This window comes from Rhineura floridana, chromosome 11 (assembly GCF_030035675.1).
Source record: "Rhineura floridana isolate rRhiFlo1 chromosome 11, rRhiFlo1.hap2, whole genome shotgun sequence".
Lineage (NCBI taxonomy): Eukaryota > Metazoa > Chordata > Lepidosauria > Squamata > Rhineuridae > Rhineura > Rhineura floridana.
Genome location: NC_084490.1, coordinates 49,324,795 through 49,341,924, shown reverse-complemented (window position 1 = coordinate 49,341,924; position 17,130 = coordinate 49,324,795). Strand labels below are relative to the sequence as shown.

Genomic DNA, 17,130 nt, shown 5'->3' with positions numbered 1-17,130 from the left:
GAGGAATTCTCACTAAAAAGCTGGAGAATTTTCAAGAGGATTTTTGGGGGGGAAATCCGCAGATTGCTGCAGAAATGTGAAGAACTAAATTTAAGATCAGAAAAATGAGAAACAGAACCGACACTGAAACTTTCCATCCCTAACAAAAATGCATATGATTTTTTATGCAAACTTAGAAAATACAGTTAGCATACTGAGATGAAAATGGGGTGAACTGAACTTAAGACAGGAAAAATGAGAAACTGGAATTGGCAGATTCATTCGTCCCTACTCTGATCACATTTTCTGGCTTGACCCTCCATATCACAGCACTGTTCTTAGCTGGTTCTCTCCTTTTATCACCCTTTCAGTGTTTTAATTGGAAGAAGCTTCCCCCTCTCTGTTGAAGCCCCTGTTCTGGGTCTCCTGATTTTCTCGGTATCCCTTTTTTAGGTGATCTTATCAAATTCTATGACTTTCAGTATCACCTATATGCAAAGGAAAGCCCAGAATACCTACAGACATGTGATGTAATCAAGCCTGGAATCAAAGGTCCTGCTCTCTGGCCTGCTACTAAGGTCTCGCTCCAGACAAACCATAAGCTGTAACCAAGGGTTGTCCTTCGTTTGCTGTGTGTGGTTTGTCTGGGGGAGACAAACTGTGAGTCTAGATTTGGACATAATGCGAAGCCAAACCATAGCTTTGCCCTGGGTAAGGATGGACAATTCTGCCAATTTTGCTTTCTCTCAGCTGTTCAGTTTTCCAACCTTCAGTTCAGGTCTTCACATCAGTTTGCCTTTTAAATAGAATCCTCATCAAAATTCATCAGGGTATTAGTGTAGATTTCTACCAAAGTACACATTTTTCTGTGAAGTTGTGCCTAATATACTCATTTTTGCAAAGCAATTTCCCCTAATATAATGGATTTTTGTGTGCTGTTCTCACTACTATATGCATTTGTTTGTTCATTTGGCCCTAGTATATGCATTTTTGTACAAATTACTTGGCTGGAGAACTGCAAAAATTAATAGAAGTGCCCATTTCAATGGCTGTGTTTCGGTTCAAGTGCAGTTTGGGACAGTGCAAATTAGGTAGGTTTGCCTTTAAATGAGAATTGGAATGGATGTCTACCCCATCCCTAGCTCTGGGTAGCCCAGCAGCAGCAGAAGTGGGGGAGGAGTACAGAGGTCGCCATCTTTGCTCTGGTGTGGCTTAGCTTGATTTGCAAACTGCAGAAGACCAGTGCAGTGTGGGAAGTGACAGGATCTGAATCATAATGAAATAGAAAGGGCCACCACATTCTTTGTCCTAATAAATACCTGCTTGCAGAGAAAATGAATGAATGAAACTGGCCTCCCAACTTGGGCACCACAACCACTGAATAAGGGCAACATACATATTCAGTAAAAAGTGAAGGTTTTTGCATGATTGTTTTCTGGTTTGCCGGTAGATGGCACTCTGGCATTCTTAAAAACTACCTTGAAATGTGTTGTTTGCTTACTGTACTTAGAAACAGACTCCAATAGACTTGTGGTCTTTATATTTGTTTTTGTTTCTTGTTTAGTTCCTTTTGTTTCTATATTCATTCTAAAAAAATATATTATTCTCCAAACAAGTTCCTCCTTTCAGTTTTGTTTCCATTCCTTGTGTGGCCAGTCTCCTAAAGTGTAATCAGGGGTAGCCAACATGGTGCCCTCCAGATGCCATAGGACAACAGCTCCCATCATCCTTGACTGTCCTAGGGACTCCCATTATACCTGGCAGGGACTCCAGCAACATCTGGAGGGCACCGCATTAGTAATCTTTAGGTAGTCCTGTCTTGTTACACTGTTGTACAGATTCTTTTTGCATGTTTACAAACATTTGCATTTATTACTATTCTCCCTCTGTTGCTAACATTCTGTCACAGGAATTAGTTTCTCTTGTCTTTTCAAATGGAAACAAGTCATCACAATATTATCTTCTGTCTATCGTTATGTCTTTGTGGGCAAGCTGAGAAAAATTGCTTACAGAAGTATGATAGACCATATATGATAGAAGTTGATAAAATTGTGCACGGCATGGAGAAAGTGGGTAGAGAAAACGGTGTCCGTCTCTCTCATAGCGCTAGAACTCGTGGCCATCCAATGAAGCTGAATGCTGGAAGGTTCAGGACAGAGAAAGGACTTCTTCATGCAGTGCATAGTTAAACTATGGAACTTGCTCCCAGAGGAGGCAGTGATGGCCATCAACTTGGAGGGCTTTAAAAGAGGATTAGATAAATTCATGGAGGATAAGGCTATCAGTGTCTACTAGCCACGATGGCTATGCTCTGCCTCCACAACATGCTTCTGAATTCCAGTTCCTGGAAGCCGCAGGAGGGGAGGGTGCTCTTGTGCTCAGCTCTTGCTTGCGGGATTCCCCCAGGCATCTGGTTGGCTACTGTGAGAACAGGATGCTGGACTAGATGGGCCACTGGCCTGATCCAGCAGGCTCTTCTTATGTTCTTAGTAAGGAACACAGGGATATGGAACTGCTTAATACATGATCTGACCATCGATCCTCCTCACCTTGTAACGTCAGCACTGACAGGCAGCAGCTTCTCAGGGGTTGAAGTAGGACACCTTCCCAGCCCTGTCCTGAAATGCTGAGGATTGACCTGGGACCTTGTGCATGCAAAGCATGTCCTCTATCACTGGTTTATTCCTATTACGTTTAAATATATGATATTTACTGCGCACAGATGCAGTGGGGAAGTTGGTGCAGTGCAAGTGCACTGGTAGGAATGACAGATTGGCTCTGCTGGTGTGTTTGCACTGCATCGACCTCCTCGTCATCTCACCCCTCTCACTCTGGCTTCCACCTGCCAGGAGCCTAGTGTATCAGCTCCGCCCCGCCCAGTGAGCCCCTTCTACATTCAGTTTCCCAAAGCATCCTCTGGCCTGATCTTCTGGCTTGTTGCATGGCCAAACTCAAAGACAGGATATTATGGGAGAACAGGATCCCAAGAATGGGGACTGGCATTACTTGGCATGGGAGGGCCTGTGGGAATACCTGATGTCCCTCTTAGGACAGAATTATCCATGCCAGGACACAACTTAATAAGACCACTTGCCCCTTTGCTAAAAGGTAGGATGGAGCCTCACCGTTGGATTGAGTTGTAAAATAATCAATTGTGTAAGCTGAAATAGTGTTTATTGGATCGTTTGACCAGAGAGGAATTCCAAATGTATCTTTAGTTCTGTAACATTTCATACATTACGGAGAGAAAAGATTGAAATAAAAGTAAATCTAATAATTTCCCAAATTTGCAGAATGAATTACTGACTTTTGCTCTTATATTTTCTCTTCAACTTCCTTAACTTGGGATGAAACTACTTTGCCATCCACTACCTCTTCGACGATGGTCTTGATCTTCCTGGATCTGTTTGGATCTAAATAAAATTAACATAAAATTGAAGGTCCATGAAATATTTCACTTATAAACCAGACTTCAGTTTGGATATGTGTAGGATACTTAATCTTCCATGTGACAGAAAGTAAATGGAGAAATGAATGGGGAGCTATCAGTGCTGGGTTGAAGTCTTCAGTCCAGTATTTTATGGCCTTTTCAAAGGGTGGGGCAAAAATGTCCCCTGAAGCTTGAATCACTCTTCAAGAGATGGGGGGGAAAAAATCTAAGATCTTTTGTGGGGGGAGGGGCAACCACATTCCCCCCACGCCCCTAGCAGCAACACTATACAGCATAGCATCATTTCCAGGGGCAGCAAGGCTTTTAAAAAAGGTCAAGGAAAGGAGAAAAGACCCTCAGCTACCTTGCATTTAAAGGGTAAGACCCTTTAAATTGTAGTCACCCATCCAGTTCTTAAGTATTCTCCTCCACTTTTACAGGGGATGAATGGTCCTGTGAAAGTGTGTGTGGACTGTAGGGTTGCCAGGTCTATGGCCTGATCCTGATCCTGTATCATTAGGAGAAGAGAAAGTCAGCCAAGTGCAGGTGTTCTTGCAACTCTGTAATGGGAAAAACCACAAGGTGGAATTCTCCCTTCCCCCTGCACAACTTTTAAAGATGCAGAAGATCTCTTGGAGGCCAGGCCTGGCAATACAGGATCAGTCTCAGGTCATGAACCTGACAATCCTAGTTTGGAGGTTGAGGGAGGAGATATTTAGCACACCTTTAGTTCCTGTACATGATATATAGTCATGAGATGATGAACACTAAGGCCTCATCTGCACTATACATTTAAAGCAGTATTATACCACCTCAAAAAGGCATGGTTTTCCCCCAAAGAATCCTGGGGACTGTAGTTTGCTAAGGGTGCTGAGAATTGTGGAGAGCCCCTATTCCTCTGCTAGAGGTACAATTCTCAGAGTTCCCTGGGAAGAGAGATGGATGGTTAAACCACTCTGGGAATTGTAGCTCTGGGAGGATATAGGGGTCTTCTAATAACTCTCAGCATGCTTAGCAAACTACACTTCCCAGGATACCTTTGGGGGAAACCATCACTATTTAAAATCGTATGCTACTGCTTTAAATGTATAGCGCAGATGGGGCCTAAGTGAGAATCAAGGACAGTAAATGAGAGAAAAGGGCATAGCTTGGCTAGGTGGAATCCTGACTGCCAATGTATTCCTGGAGTTCCCCCTTGTACAAGTACAATCCCAGTGGTTGCTTACCATGAGTAGACTCCACCGACTTGGTACTTGCCACAGAAGTGCTTCCAAATGACCTGCAGAGAGAATTTAGATGTTAGGCCACATAACAGTGTCAGAATTGGGCGGTGTAAAGAAAGGTTTCAGTGTAACAGAGAATTGACATCGCAATGAGAAAGAAATCTAACAATCAGTTTTAACATTCAGGTGGTTCTCCTACCCAATCTGGCCATCTAGTAATCGGCGGTAAGTCTCAATTTCCATCTCCAGACGGGTCTTGATATCCAGGAGGTGCTGGTACTCTCCATTTTGCCTCTCCATGTCTGCTCGGACCTGGAAAAGCTGGGATTCCAGGTTTTGAATTTGAAGCTGTATTTGGGACAGCTGGGCAACGTAACCGGCTTCTGTTTCTGCTAGAGTGTCTTCAAGATATTTTTTCTGTATTTAAAAAAAGAGAGGCACTTTACAAAATACATGAAACTGTATAGGCAAAAAACCCTTGTAGTTTAAGAACGTACCCATAGCCAACAGATATTTCTGTCAAACTTTAAAAAGCAAGGAAATTGAGCAGCTATAATGAATGCACCAGGGGAGGAGACCTGACCTCCTCTCTGAGATATTGTGCTGCCCTATAAATTTGTAAAAATGCAATCACAATTTGGGTTGGTCTTTCACAGTCCAAAGCACTTTCTGTGTATATTGAAAGAATTTGGTACCATGTGCCTCTGAGCATATGGTGAAGATTCCCCCATGTCCTCGTGAACATTCATTAGCGTTTTAGTGCGCATTTTTCTAAATTTACACATTTTTGTATGCAGTTCTGCCTAATTGCAAGCAATTTCTCCTTATATCACATTTTTGTATGTTATTTTCACAAATATATTCATTTTATGCACATTTCCCACTAATAAATGCTTTTTTTGTTCTGATTCTTGTTTTCTCTGTAGGCCTATAATTTTATCCTGTTTTCCCAGCTTTTGTTCCAAGTTCTTCATTTTGTCTGTTATTATATCCAGTTGTTCTTCTAGTTTTTTTATCACGTTCTTCCCACTTTTTCTTAAATTCAGAGTCTCTTTGTTGTAATAATTCTAAGAATTTTTCAACCCTTTGCTCCAGAATTTTATTAATTCTTGCTTCTGAGTTTTTCTCTTCTTCTATTAGCAAAGATTTTAAAGATAACACCAGATCTAAGTTTTTCCCTGCAAGTCCTTGCTCTGTTGTTAACAAGTTTTCCTCTGTAATTTGCTCTTCTATTTCTGTTTCTTGTGGAGGTTCTTTATTTGTGTTCATTTCCTCTTGGTTTAATTTTAAGTCTTTTGTTAATAAACTTTGTTTTAAGTCCTTGGTTTTAGCTGTTGTCTTTCCCATTTTCTTAATTGTGATCAGAAGAGAAAGCTCAGATATCACAGTTCTATCTTTACTCCTTTCTGTTGTTGTTATTTCTTCTTTAAAAGTAGGGTTATAGTAGAGTAAAGTAGTGGTTATTCAAAGATACTGTTCCAGTAGGGTTATTAACAATAGATGCAGTAACAACCAGTTAATTATATATTACAATATATTACACGTAATGCTTGCATATATCAAACTTAGCCCCCAAAGATATAAAACTTATCTGGTTTAAGTACCAACTTAATTCATAAGTAGATATATAAATAAACACTGATATTATAGTATCTCTGCTGCTCATGTTCTTATTATTATTAAGTTCTTTTAAATTTTCTCATTTCCATCACTCACTTGCAAAAACAGTAATCATACAAAAAAAAATATTGGGTACTAAGACAAAGTCAAGAGCAATAAAAAGCAGGAAAAGAGAAAAATTAAGGTTTAGTTAATGTTGCTAACATGTTAAGAAAAAGAAATAAAGAAAAAATATGTCTGTTTATTTCTCAGTTCAGGTGTGAGCTCACCGGAACACTAACTCTCTTCAAACGTTGTTGTAAATGTTGAGTCCAAAGTGAGTTGGCATCTCAGCGTCTAATCGGTGCAAACAGTATTCAAACAGTACTTCAGGGAGGGTGGGGCGTTTAAACTACAGCACTCTGGAAAGGCAAACAACTAGATGAAATAGATGTTGCTCAATTCCTTCACGTTCCCTCTCTCTTCTCCAGCCGTTACTAATAGGTGCAATATCCACGGTAAGTTGGCGTCTCAGAAAGTGAGGCGTTTGAGCTGCAGCCGGTCTTCTGCCTTCTCTCCCTTCCCCTGTGGAGGGATGGCATGGCGTTTGAGCTGCAGCACTTAGTAAGGGTGAGCAATGAAATATAAATTGCTCAGCTCCTTGTGGGGATGGTAGGCGTGAATGATGAACGAGATTATATTGCCTTTTTTATTCCCCCCTTCCCATAGGGGAGAAAGTGAGGCGTTTTTGCTGCAGCAGTTCTGGAAGGGCAAGTAATCAGATAAGATGAAATATACATTACTCAACTCCTTCACATTTACGCTCTCTTCTCTAGCTGCTGCTGCTGCTTTCAACACAGCCCCTTATGGGTGCTCTGCTCAGTTCAATAAATGCTTTTTTAATGGAGAACTGAACTGCAAAATTCAGAGAAGTACAAACTTTAAAGGTTTGCTTATTAGGTGGGTTCACATTAAAATTAAAACAAAATCAAATTTCTTCCCCATAGCCTGGAAAATGGCAGGACTTCTAACAGTTGATTTTAATATCTGCCAGGTTTTCACTGGCTGATCATATAGCCTTCTGATTAATTGGGAGACCTTTAAAAACTGATTTTCTCTCAGGAAACAGACAAATACTCAGTTGTGGTCACTTTGCCTGTGGCTGAGGAGGTCTTGTTCCTCTCTATACCTACTTTGCCCAGATCCTCACTTTCTATTCCCCCTTATTTTATTTTTCTCATTTATGCCCACCTTCTGGCTCAAACAATGCCCCCCATGTGGCTTATAGATGTCCAAACCCAAGGAATTGTTATTCTAAATCAGCCTTCCCTCACCTGGTGACCCCTAGATGCTGTTGGACTACAACTCCCATCATGGCCATGCTAGCAAGGGCTGATGGGAGCTGTACTCCAAAGCATGCACCAAAAGGACATCAGGTTGCAAAAGTAGGGACAGTGGAGGGATTGCTGCTGTAATCCTAACAATAGCCTTGTAAGGTAGACCAGTATTATAATTTCCCCACTCAATATCATGGACAGCTTGTGTAGCTACCCCTTGTCACCCTGCTTAACCACAGAATTAAGCTCACCGCTGAGACTGGTGCCTGGGTGGATCACACTAATCCACCCAAGCTGTCAGCCTTTAGCCAACACCTTATCTGATGTCTTCCTGTTGGACCAGGCTTCTGTCACTGCCAATGAGTCAACTTGTCACATGTTTACTGAATTCATACGTATTTGTCACCTTTCTTTCCTCTGCCCCATTGTTCTATTTTAAAGTCCACGTCAGCAAAATGTAAAAATGATACACAGGCAAAGTTGTTCAAGATTCCTTGGTCCCAGTGGGTGGGTCCCCATACCATAGCAAGTTGCGACTGCAGTTCTATCTCCAGGCTTTGCAGAGTACGTCTCAAGTCTGTGATTTCACTCTTTCCTGACTGAAGCTGCTCAGTATTTGAAGAGATTTCTCTTTTCAGCTCCCCTCTCTGAAATGTAAAATATCAAATGAGTGGAAAAGGAAAAGGAAAGAAAAAAGAAAGAACACAACCCACCTTCAAGCAGTAGTTTTAACACAGTTTCATCTGAGCGAGGGATTTTGTTCCAAGATACTCACCTTTTCATTGAACCAGGCTTCAGCCTCTTTCCGATGTTCAGCAATCGCCTCATACTGGGCTCTCATGTTGTTCAGAAGTTTGGTCAAATCAATTGCTGGAGCAGCATCCATCTCCACACTGACTTGCCCAGTGGCACAGCTTTGGAGTCCTTGGAGTTCCTACGAAGACCAAAGAGGAACAAGGAGGCAATGGTACAATACTGTTGCACTCAGGTCTTGCTTGCAGTCTTTCCATAGGCATCTGGTTGGCCACTGTGAGAACAGGATACTGGACTAGATCAGCCTATGGCTTGATCCAGCAGGGCTCTCCTTATGTTCAAGAAGAGGCAAAATAAAGAGCCTGGCATTATATTTAAAGAAATGGTTGAGCTGACTTTTTTGACTCCCATTCTTCAATAATATATAGTTTAGGATTGAAGGAGCTTTCTTATATGCAGAAGCATTTCACATTCCTTGTGGCAGCCACATATACCAGCTGTGTTTGCTACAATACATATCTGATAACCAACCTAACCCACTTAGCCCTAAGAGTGCCTCTGAAACAGAGGTGAGAAACAGGATTCAGTCAACAGGCCTGATCCTGACCCCCCACCAAAAATTCTCACGAAAAATGGGAATACTGGAATAGTGTAAATAAGACTTGTCCTACTTCCTCATGGTTCTTCTTGAGGTATGTCAGTTCCTCGTTCAGACTTTCGATCTGCATCTCCAAGTCAGCCCTGGTCAAGGTCAGCTCATCCAGGACTCTGCAGAGGCCATTAATGTCAGCCTCGACACTTTGGCGAAGAGCCACTTCATTCTTGAATCTGTGAAAAAATCAGACACAGAGCTTCTAAGAAGGCCTCTGCCTCTGCTGAACAACAAGGATCTTTCTATTAAATAAATTACATCATGTAAAACAACATTTGGAGAATGAAGCTGTGGCTACTATGGTGCCAGACCTGTTTCTGGTCTTACAAAACATTATGTCTACAAAGAATAGCCATTCATGCTCATATATGGACTACTACAACAACAACAATCTTTATTGCCTAGTCAACAGACCATTGCAAGACAGAACTTGGTACAAGAACAATAAAATATGAACCTTAAAATGGGTTATATAAAAAGACAGTTTCAATCAGTACATAAATTAGGGACAGTGCACAGTCATATGAGATCTAACCTCCATGGCCTGGTTCAGAAATTTGGCCACTAGAATGGTGGTTGCTTTATCAGTGCCCTCAACGAGGGCTAGTAGAAGATCAACCGGAGAGCGACCTGGGAGAGATTGCAAAATGGGGTACAAGAGATCTTTTCTGGCCCCGTCATAGAATCTACAGTCAAATAGGACGTGTAGTACCGTCTCTACCTCAGACTTTTCACGGGGGCAGTATCTGTTGTTCCTTGGGATTTTGTCATATCTGCCCTCTAAAAGTTTAGAAGGTAAAGCGTCAAAGCGAGCCAAAGTAAAGGCCCTTCTATACTTAGGGACAGTTAGCCATCTTAAGTATCACATCCCCTCTTTACGAGGGGGACCTATTAAACCCAGTGCACGAGGGGAGCAGAGGCCGGAGGCTGCTGCAAGAAGCTCTTGGTTATCAATATCAGCTAGCCGCTGTTTGACCATTGCCTTGGCCCTATGGAGTTCCGTAGAAAGCAGGTCAACAGAGGAGAGGCCTACCAAGGCGATTTTTTTCAACACCAATTTGGACCAAGAGGAATTAATAGGGTCACTCAAGACCTGTCTCATAAATGAGTCTTGAGGAAGCATGGAACAACAGCGTAGCCAATATTGGATAGTATGAGTCCATGCAAGGCAGTTTATGGAATTAAGGCCAGCCTCCAGCATGAGAGTAGCTCCAGAGACACATCTTGGAACACCAAAGATGGATCTCAAAAAGTAATGGAGAGTTCCTTCAAGCATTCCCTTAAAATAAGGGGTCCAAATTGGGGGCCCGTATAGCATTTTTGGATCTTACAACACAGACTGCAGCTGGGACAAATTTCCCACCCTTGGTGAAATAGAATTGGGTTAATGCACCTAGATTTTTCTCTGCTTTGGTTCTGATATATTTGGCTTGGGGTCTCCAGCTCAGTGATTCATGGAACCAAATCCCCAAGTACTTGTAGGAGTTAACCTGTTCAATTAATGCTCATATATGAACTACATACAGTAGGGCCCCACTCATACAGTGGGTTACGTTACGGACGCCCGCTGTAAAGTGAAAACCGCTGTAAAGCAGAATGCATTGACTAACATTGACCAAAATGGTGCCTGACGGCCAAAAAACTCCGTAAAAGTGGTACAAGCATGGTAGGAGTGGGGCCTTTCTGCAATTGACAACTGCTGTATTAGCGGAACACTGTAAAGCGAAGCGCTGTAAAGCGGGGCCCTACTGTACATTTATCTCTCTGCTCCTGATTTAGCATTTTCTGCAGCTAACATCTCTGTGAGTCTCATGGCTCTCTCTTCATGAACATCTTTACATTTTTGAAATAGAATTTATCTGAAAGCACCCTGTTGAGTTGTGCTCCAAGTTCTGTTTCTGTCCCTTTATCTTCTCTCTCTCTTTCTTTGGGGCCTATATCTATTTCTCATTCTTTGTAACTTGGGGATTGCCTTTGACTCTGATTCTTTTTTTTTTTTTACTACTATAGCTAAATCTTGTCATCTTCAGCTTTAAATATCTTCAGAGCTCAATCCTGTACATGTCTTCTCAGAAGAAAGTTCTGTTGAATTCAATGACACTTACTCTAGGTAGGAATGGAAGGATCAGTCCATTTTGGTTCTTCCAGTTTCTCATTTTTCTAATCTTAATTTCCAGGCTTCTTCAGCAAATTGCTTTTTTTAAAAAAAAAAATCCTCATCAAAATTCTTCACATTTTAGTGCGCATTTCTCATAATAAACACTTTTTTTTACTAATGTACCAATTTTTTCAAGCAATTCCTTCTAATATAATTCATTTTGTATGTTATTTTCACTAATATATTCATTGTTATACACATTTTCTCTTGATCTATGCATTTTTGTAAACATTGGTTGAAGAACTGCATCACGAAATTCAGATAAGTGTGAATTTTGAAGGATGGCTGTGTTTCCGTTCTCATGTTGTTTTGGAAAGTGCAAATTTAATAAATTTGACATGTGAGAGAAATTAGGAGAATTGCTTGCAAAAATGTGTATATTAGTCAAAACTGCATACAAAAATGTGTTAGGAGAAATTTGCACTAAAATGCTGAAAAAAATCCATTTTAAAAAAGATCACAGATTGCTGCAGAAATGTGAACTGAATTTAAGATTGAAAAAATGAGAAACAGACAATTGAAATTGACAGATCCTTCCATCTTAACTTTTCAGAGATTCTTTGCTTCTTGTCAATGCCACCACTCATCTGTTATCTCATGTAGGCCTTTCCCCCCTCAGTTTCTTGTCTGGACTTTTCTGTGGTGGATTCTCGGGTTGTGTCCAGTGGTGGCTTTGACTAGCAGAAAGTACATCCACTTGTGCAAGGAGGGGCACCTCATTTTGCCTCATCTACCCTTCCTACCTTTAACCCATATTCTATCCTGTTCCTGAAAGACACCGAGCTCTCAGGAACAGCTTTCCTGGGGAACATGGGGACATGGAGGGCTGCAGGAGTGGTTGGTGAAAACTGGGTGTCCAGACTTGCATGCGTGGAAGTGTTTCCTGCTATGGCAAAGCCACCATTGGCTATATCCCACAGCGTGTTCCATTTTTCTCTCTCCTTGGAATGAGGGTCATGTTGGAGGCCGTGAGGCAGTAACATACTCTGTGGTATGTAGTGAAATTGCTGATACAGTATTGAGATTGATTGATCTGCTTGCGCCTATCCTACTTAAATACCGCAAAATACATTTATTTTTAGACTACAAAGCTGATTTCCAATTTTGTGGCATGTACAATCTCATAGTATGGAGAGAAGATATTCAGTGATGATTGCTGTGGAAGAACCAGCACATTACCATTAATTAAACAGTAATGTTTAAAGAGATTGGGATGAAGCTATGAATGTGTCTGGGGGCTACCAGTCACCACCAAACAGTTCTACTTACTTCAACCTGAAATCATCAGCTGCCAGCTTTGCATTGTCAATTTGAAGAACTAACTGGGCATTTTCAATAGTTGCATCGATGATCTGGGAAACAAGGAGAACATTTCTAGAGAATAAAGCTCTGCCCTGAACATTGTTTGTTCATTAGTGTTAATGCTTCGCTAGTAGTTCTAAAATACATACATACAAATAAAACCAAGATCGCTCACCCTCCTGCAGAAATCATACTCAGCAGCTTTTAGTATCCTGGAGATCGTAACTTTGAATCTCACTTCTTACTTGAAATGATGCCCCTCTAGAAGTAAATGGCAATTGGCAATACTGATATAATAGTGTGTTAGAACAGTTGTTCCCAAACCTTTTCCCCCTTCCATGGACCACTTGAAAATTGGACCACTTGAAAATTGCTGAGAGAGAACTGAAAGACTGGCATACCACTTAAAGATTTTTCTGCCTGTTACAGCATTTGTAATAAAATATCAAAAAGCAATAAAAATACAATTAAAAATCAGTATGAATATTCAGTGTGATGGATGTGCTATCTTCTATCTTCAACCACAAATCCACAGACACAAAGCAGACCGCCTGAATGAAGCTTGCAGACCACTGGTGGTCCATGGACCACAGTTGGGGGATCACTGTGTTAGAGCATCAGATATAGGCTGGGTTGCATCTCTCTCTTATACCATAGTCCAGGGGTGGCCACTCCGTGGCTCTCCAGATGCTGCTGAACTACAGCTCCCATCAGTCTCAGCCAACACAGCTCATGGTCAGGGATGATGGGAGCTGTAGTCCAGCAGCATCTGGAGAGCCACGGAGTAGCCACCCCTGCCATAGTCCTTCACCTATACTAACTGTGTACTGGTAAATACACCAGTTTTGGGGCTAAAGAGCAGATTTTAATTTTGACTTGATCCTCATATGGGGTTGTTGAAAAACTGTTTAATTGAATTAATCAAAGTCATGCCAGCATATGCATGCTGGTTTTTATCATCAAATATATTGTCAAAGTGTGCAGGAAAAAAAAAACTCCAAGCATGCCCTTTCTAGAAATGCAAAGCAAAGTTATGGCCTGACTTTATGCATGTTTACTCAGAGATAAATACACTTTTGTTTGTTTGATCCTACTCTGAAGCAGGAGTAGTGACAAAGCACATGTGATTTTAACTGCGTAGTTCTACCCTTGTATGCAGGTTTACACACACACAATGGCTAGCACAGGACCCCGATCTAGATTGGAACCCTAGTATGAGGATAGGAGGCTAACCCTTTGCCCCTCCATCCCAATCTCAATTGGGAGCCCCACATCTACAATTTGCCTTGCAAAGCAATGTCATATTTGTTCCAGTACCATTGCAATGCTTACATTTTAGCTGAAATATAGTTGTCGTAACTCCTTCCTTTTTTTGTAACAAAGGCCAAAATGGCTTAACTAGGTCAGGTGTACTCTCAATTCAGTCCTCCCAGATTCAAGTCCAGCACTTTCCATCCTATCTGACTTTCCTTCAGACCAACAGGATGAGACATAAAAAAAGCCTGCTACATCAGGCCAACGGCCCATCTAGTCCAGCATCCTGTTCTTACCTATGCCGAGGGGAAGCTGAAAAGCAGGACCTGAGTGCAATAGTACGCTCCCCACTTGTGATTCCCAGCAACAGGCATTCAGACTCATACTGCCTCCAACAGTGGAGGTAGAGCTAATCTAATTTCCTTCTATTAAGAGGAGGTTTGTTCATAGCTACTGAAGAGGTCTTATGTACACACCTGTATTCAAACACACACAGTGAGTGATCATTTTAAGTTGCAGCATTGTGAAGTTTGTTTATGGCTGCTGAAGAGGTCTTATGTACATAACTAATCAAACATACACAGTGAGTAACTATTTTAAGTTACAGTATTGTAAAATATCATTTATTATCAAGCTCATCCAGCTTTCAAGTGGAATTTGTGATATTTTCTCTGGGCATCATTGGGAAGAATTCACTCACCTTGTTCCTGAGATCTTCAATTATAGGGTAGTATTTACTGTAATCTCTGCCAGCCGCTGGGCCACCAGCTTCTGGGCCATTTTTCTTATACCACTCATGGATCTTGCGTTCCAGCTCAGTATTGGTTTCTTCTAGTGAACGCACCTTGTCCAGGTAGGCAGCCAGACGATCATTCAGATTCTGCATGGTTTCCTTTTCAGTGCCTGCTAAAAGACTTCCTTCTCCTTCTCCAGCCCCAAAGCCACCTCCTAAACCTGCACCTGAACCTCCAACATAGCCCACTTCTAACCCTCCACCAAACCCACCACCAAGGCTTCTGCCAAATCCACTGCCAAGTCCACCAACATATCCACTAGCACTACTGCTACTAAAGTTAATCAGAGACCCACCACCAAATCCTCCTGCAAAATTTGCTACTCTACTAGGTAGCCTAACAGAACCTCCCCCATACCCACTCCTGGAAGAGAACTGGTGAGGTCCTGTGGATGCTCGGATTGAGAAAGCCATGGCATATGAAAAGGACCTTGCTCTGGAGAACCTGCAATCCTGATGGAGCAAAACAGAATAGCCTTAATGTAGGTTTTGGCTTTATATATGAAACATAGGGAGTGTTTGATTGCTGAAGTCCACACCTCCTTAGGCAACATGCTTTCATCTTTTGGCCCATTTAATTATCTCGTGACCAAGCTGGATGATGTGTGCAAACCCAAATTGTCTATTGGAGGGGGAACTCAGTGCCTTCCAGGTGTTTGTTCTGCTAACAGTGGTGGATTGGGTGGAGTGGAGATAAGCTTTGAAACAATCCATCTGATGAAGCTGGGGCTGGAAATATCTCCTACTTTATTAAAACTCCCTCCAGTTTATAAAATTATTTATATTAATTCCTTCTGCATACCTGAAAAAATATACATACTCCTTGCTCTCAGTCACAATTCTCCTAATGGCTTTGGATCATTAACAACAACAACAATAATTCTATCTCGCCCTTCCTCCAAAAGGAACCCAGGGAGGCAAACAGCAAAATGTTAAAACAATACTATTAAAAATAAAATAACAACATTTAAACACAATTAAAGCATCTTAAAATATTTAAAAATCTAAATTTGTTTGGCTTGCATTGTCCATACATCACTAAATATATACATTATAAATATGATGATTGAATTATGTGAATGAAATTCTGAGCTTACACTAAAGACACCAACCAACACTCCAAAGCATATAACTTGCTGGTTCTGACAACGCACTCTCCCTTTGTTTTCCCCTCCTCCTTTCCGTGTGTAAATGGGATTGTTTAAGTGGGTTTTCACATACCCTTTTCAAGTGCAACAAGTACAGCGGTTGTGTTGTATTATGGATGCAGAGGGGCCATTTGGGTGTGGATAAAAGACCACATGTAACAAAGGAACCCCATGGCTAGGGTCCAAAGGAGGCTTTGATCTATATTCCTCAAAAATTCCCCCTTGCCAAATGGCAAACTGGAAACTTTGCCATTTTCTAATATAGCATAAAGGTTTATTTGTTGATGTGAAGGGGAGTCAAAATCCCCACTAGCTAGGCCTAGGTCGTTATGCGTCCCTTAGTAACGCTTTGGATCCCTGTGTTTTTTGCCACATAGGTATCCTCCGTTGCCTCAAAACTGTCCTAGGCTTTATTGTCTGAAGGTGTAAGAGCGAGTGCTCAGCGTTCTGTCACTTGTACTCTGGGTATGAGGACTAGGGTGGCCACATATGCAAACAAAAAAGAGGAGACAAAAGAGGACACCAATACGCATAAAAATGTTCATATGCTCATTTATAGGTATAGATATAAACTTAGGAATAATTAGTATAATTCATATAGACCAGGAGTGGGGGCCAAATGAGGCCCTCTCACCTTCTCTGTCTAGCCTTTGGGACTCTCTTCACATCACACCCTCTCTTCAGTAACAGCCCCTTCCCCCAGGCTACACCTCTCATAACATCCTTAAGCATTTCCCCCTAGCTGGGACTTGAACTCTCATAATGCCTCTTACGTGCCTGGATAGAGGATAGAGAGGGGTGTGTGAGTAAACTAGCCTACTCTACAAAGGTAACATTTACACTTGTTGCTTGACCTGCTTTTGCCTCTGACCCCAACCACTGAATGCTGCCCAGATGAGATAAGGTTCCCCACTGCTGAAACAGACATACTTCTCACCACAATAGGGAAGACTGCTCAAGTGACCTGTGCGCCTACTCAGTCTGCTGTCCACGTCCTGGCTGTTGATGAGGAACTTCAAGGGCCATGCAGGTCTCCTTTATTTTTAAATCAGGCTTGGAACAAACAGTCCTACAAGAGGAATGTTCTCTATGGAGTAGGACACATGGCCTCCCTACTGAAGCCTAAATTAGACACAAATGCATTTAATGTGTCTAGTTCGATCGCTTCAGTCTGTGGAACTTGCACTTCTACAAGTGCCACGCAATGACCGTTACACATTTGTAAGGAGTAATTCTTTTAGTGTGGCAGTACTGGTACTTTTGAACTCCCTGCCAATTGATTTTAGACAGGCACCATCACTGTAATCTTTTAGATGCCTGCTGAAAACTTTTATATGTTGGTGGGCCTATCCAGACACATGATTTGGTTACATCTGTTCTTAAATTTGTTTTAGATGTTTTATTGTTTTGAGATGTTTCCAACAGTTTTTAAATGCTTTTAAAATGTGTTTATTTACTTTTTTTTTTATCACAGGAATACTTGGTGCCCTGGGCTCCTTTGA

General features: G+C 41.5%; 1 protein-coding gene across 1 annotated transcript; it reads right to left on the bottom strand.

Moving 5' to 3' along the window:
* Positions 1 to 3,164: 3,164 nt before the first annotated feature.
* On the bottom strand, positions 3,165 to 14,894 carry LOC133365869 (keratin, type I cytoskeletal 12-like). Its single transcript, XM_061588239.1, has 8 exons — positions 14,388 to 14,894; positions 12,401 to 12,483; positions 8,993 to 9,149; positions 8,344 to 8,502; positions 8,090 to 8,215; positions 4,832 to 5,049; positions 4,636 to 4,688; positions 3,165 to 3,392 (listed from the first exon to the last, which is right to left on the bottom strand). Exons 1-8 carry the CDS (start codon positions 14,892 to 14,894, stop codon positions 3,295 to 3,297), a joined length of 1,401 nt encoding a protein of 466 aa, XP_061444223.1. The 3' UTR covers positions 3,165 to 3,294.
* Positions 14,895 to 17,130: the final 2,236 nt, after the last annotated feature.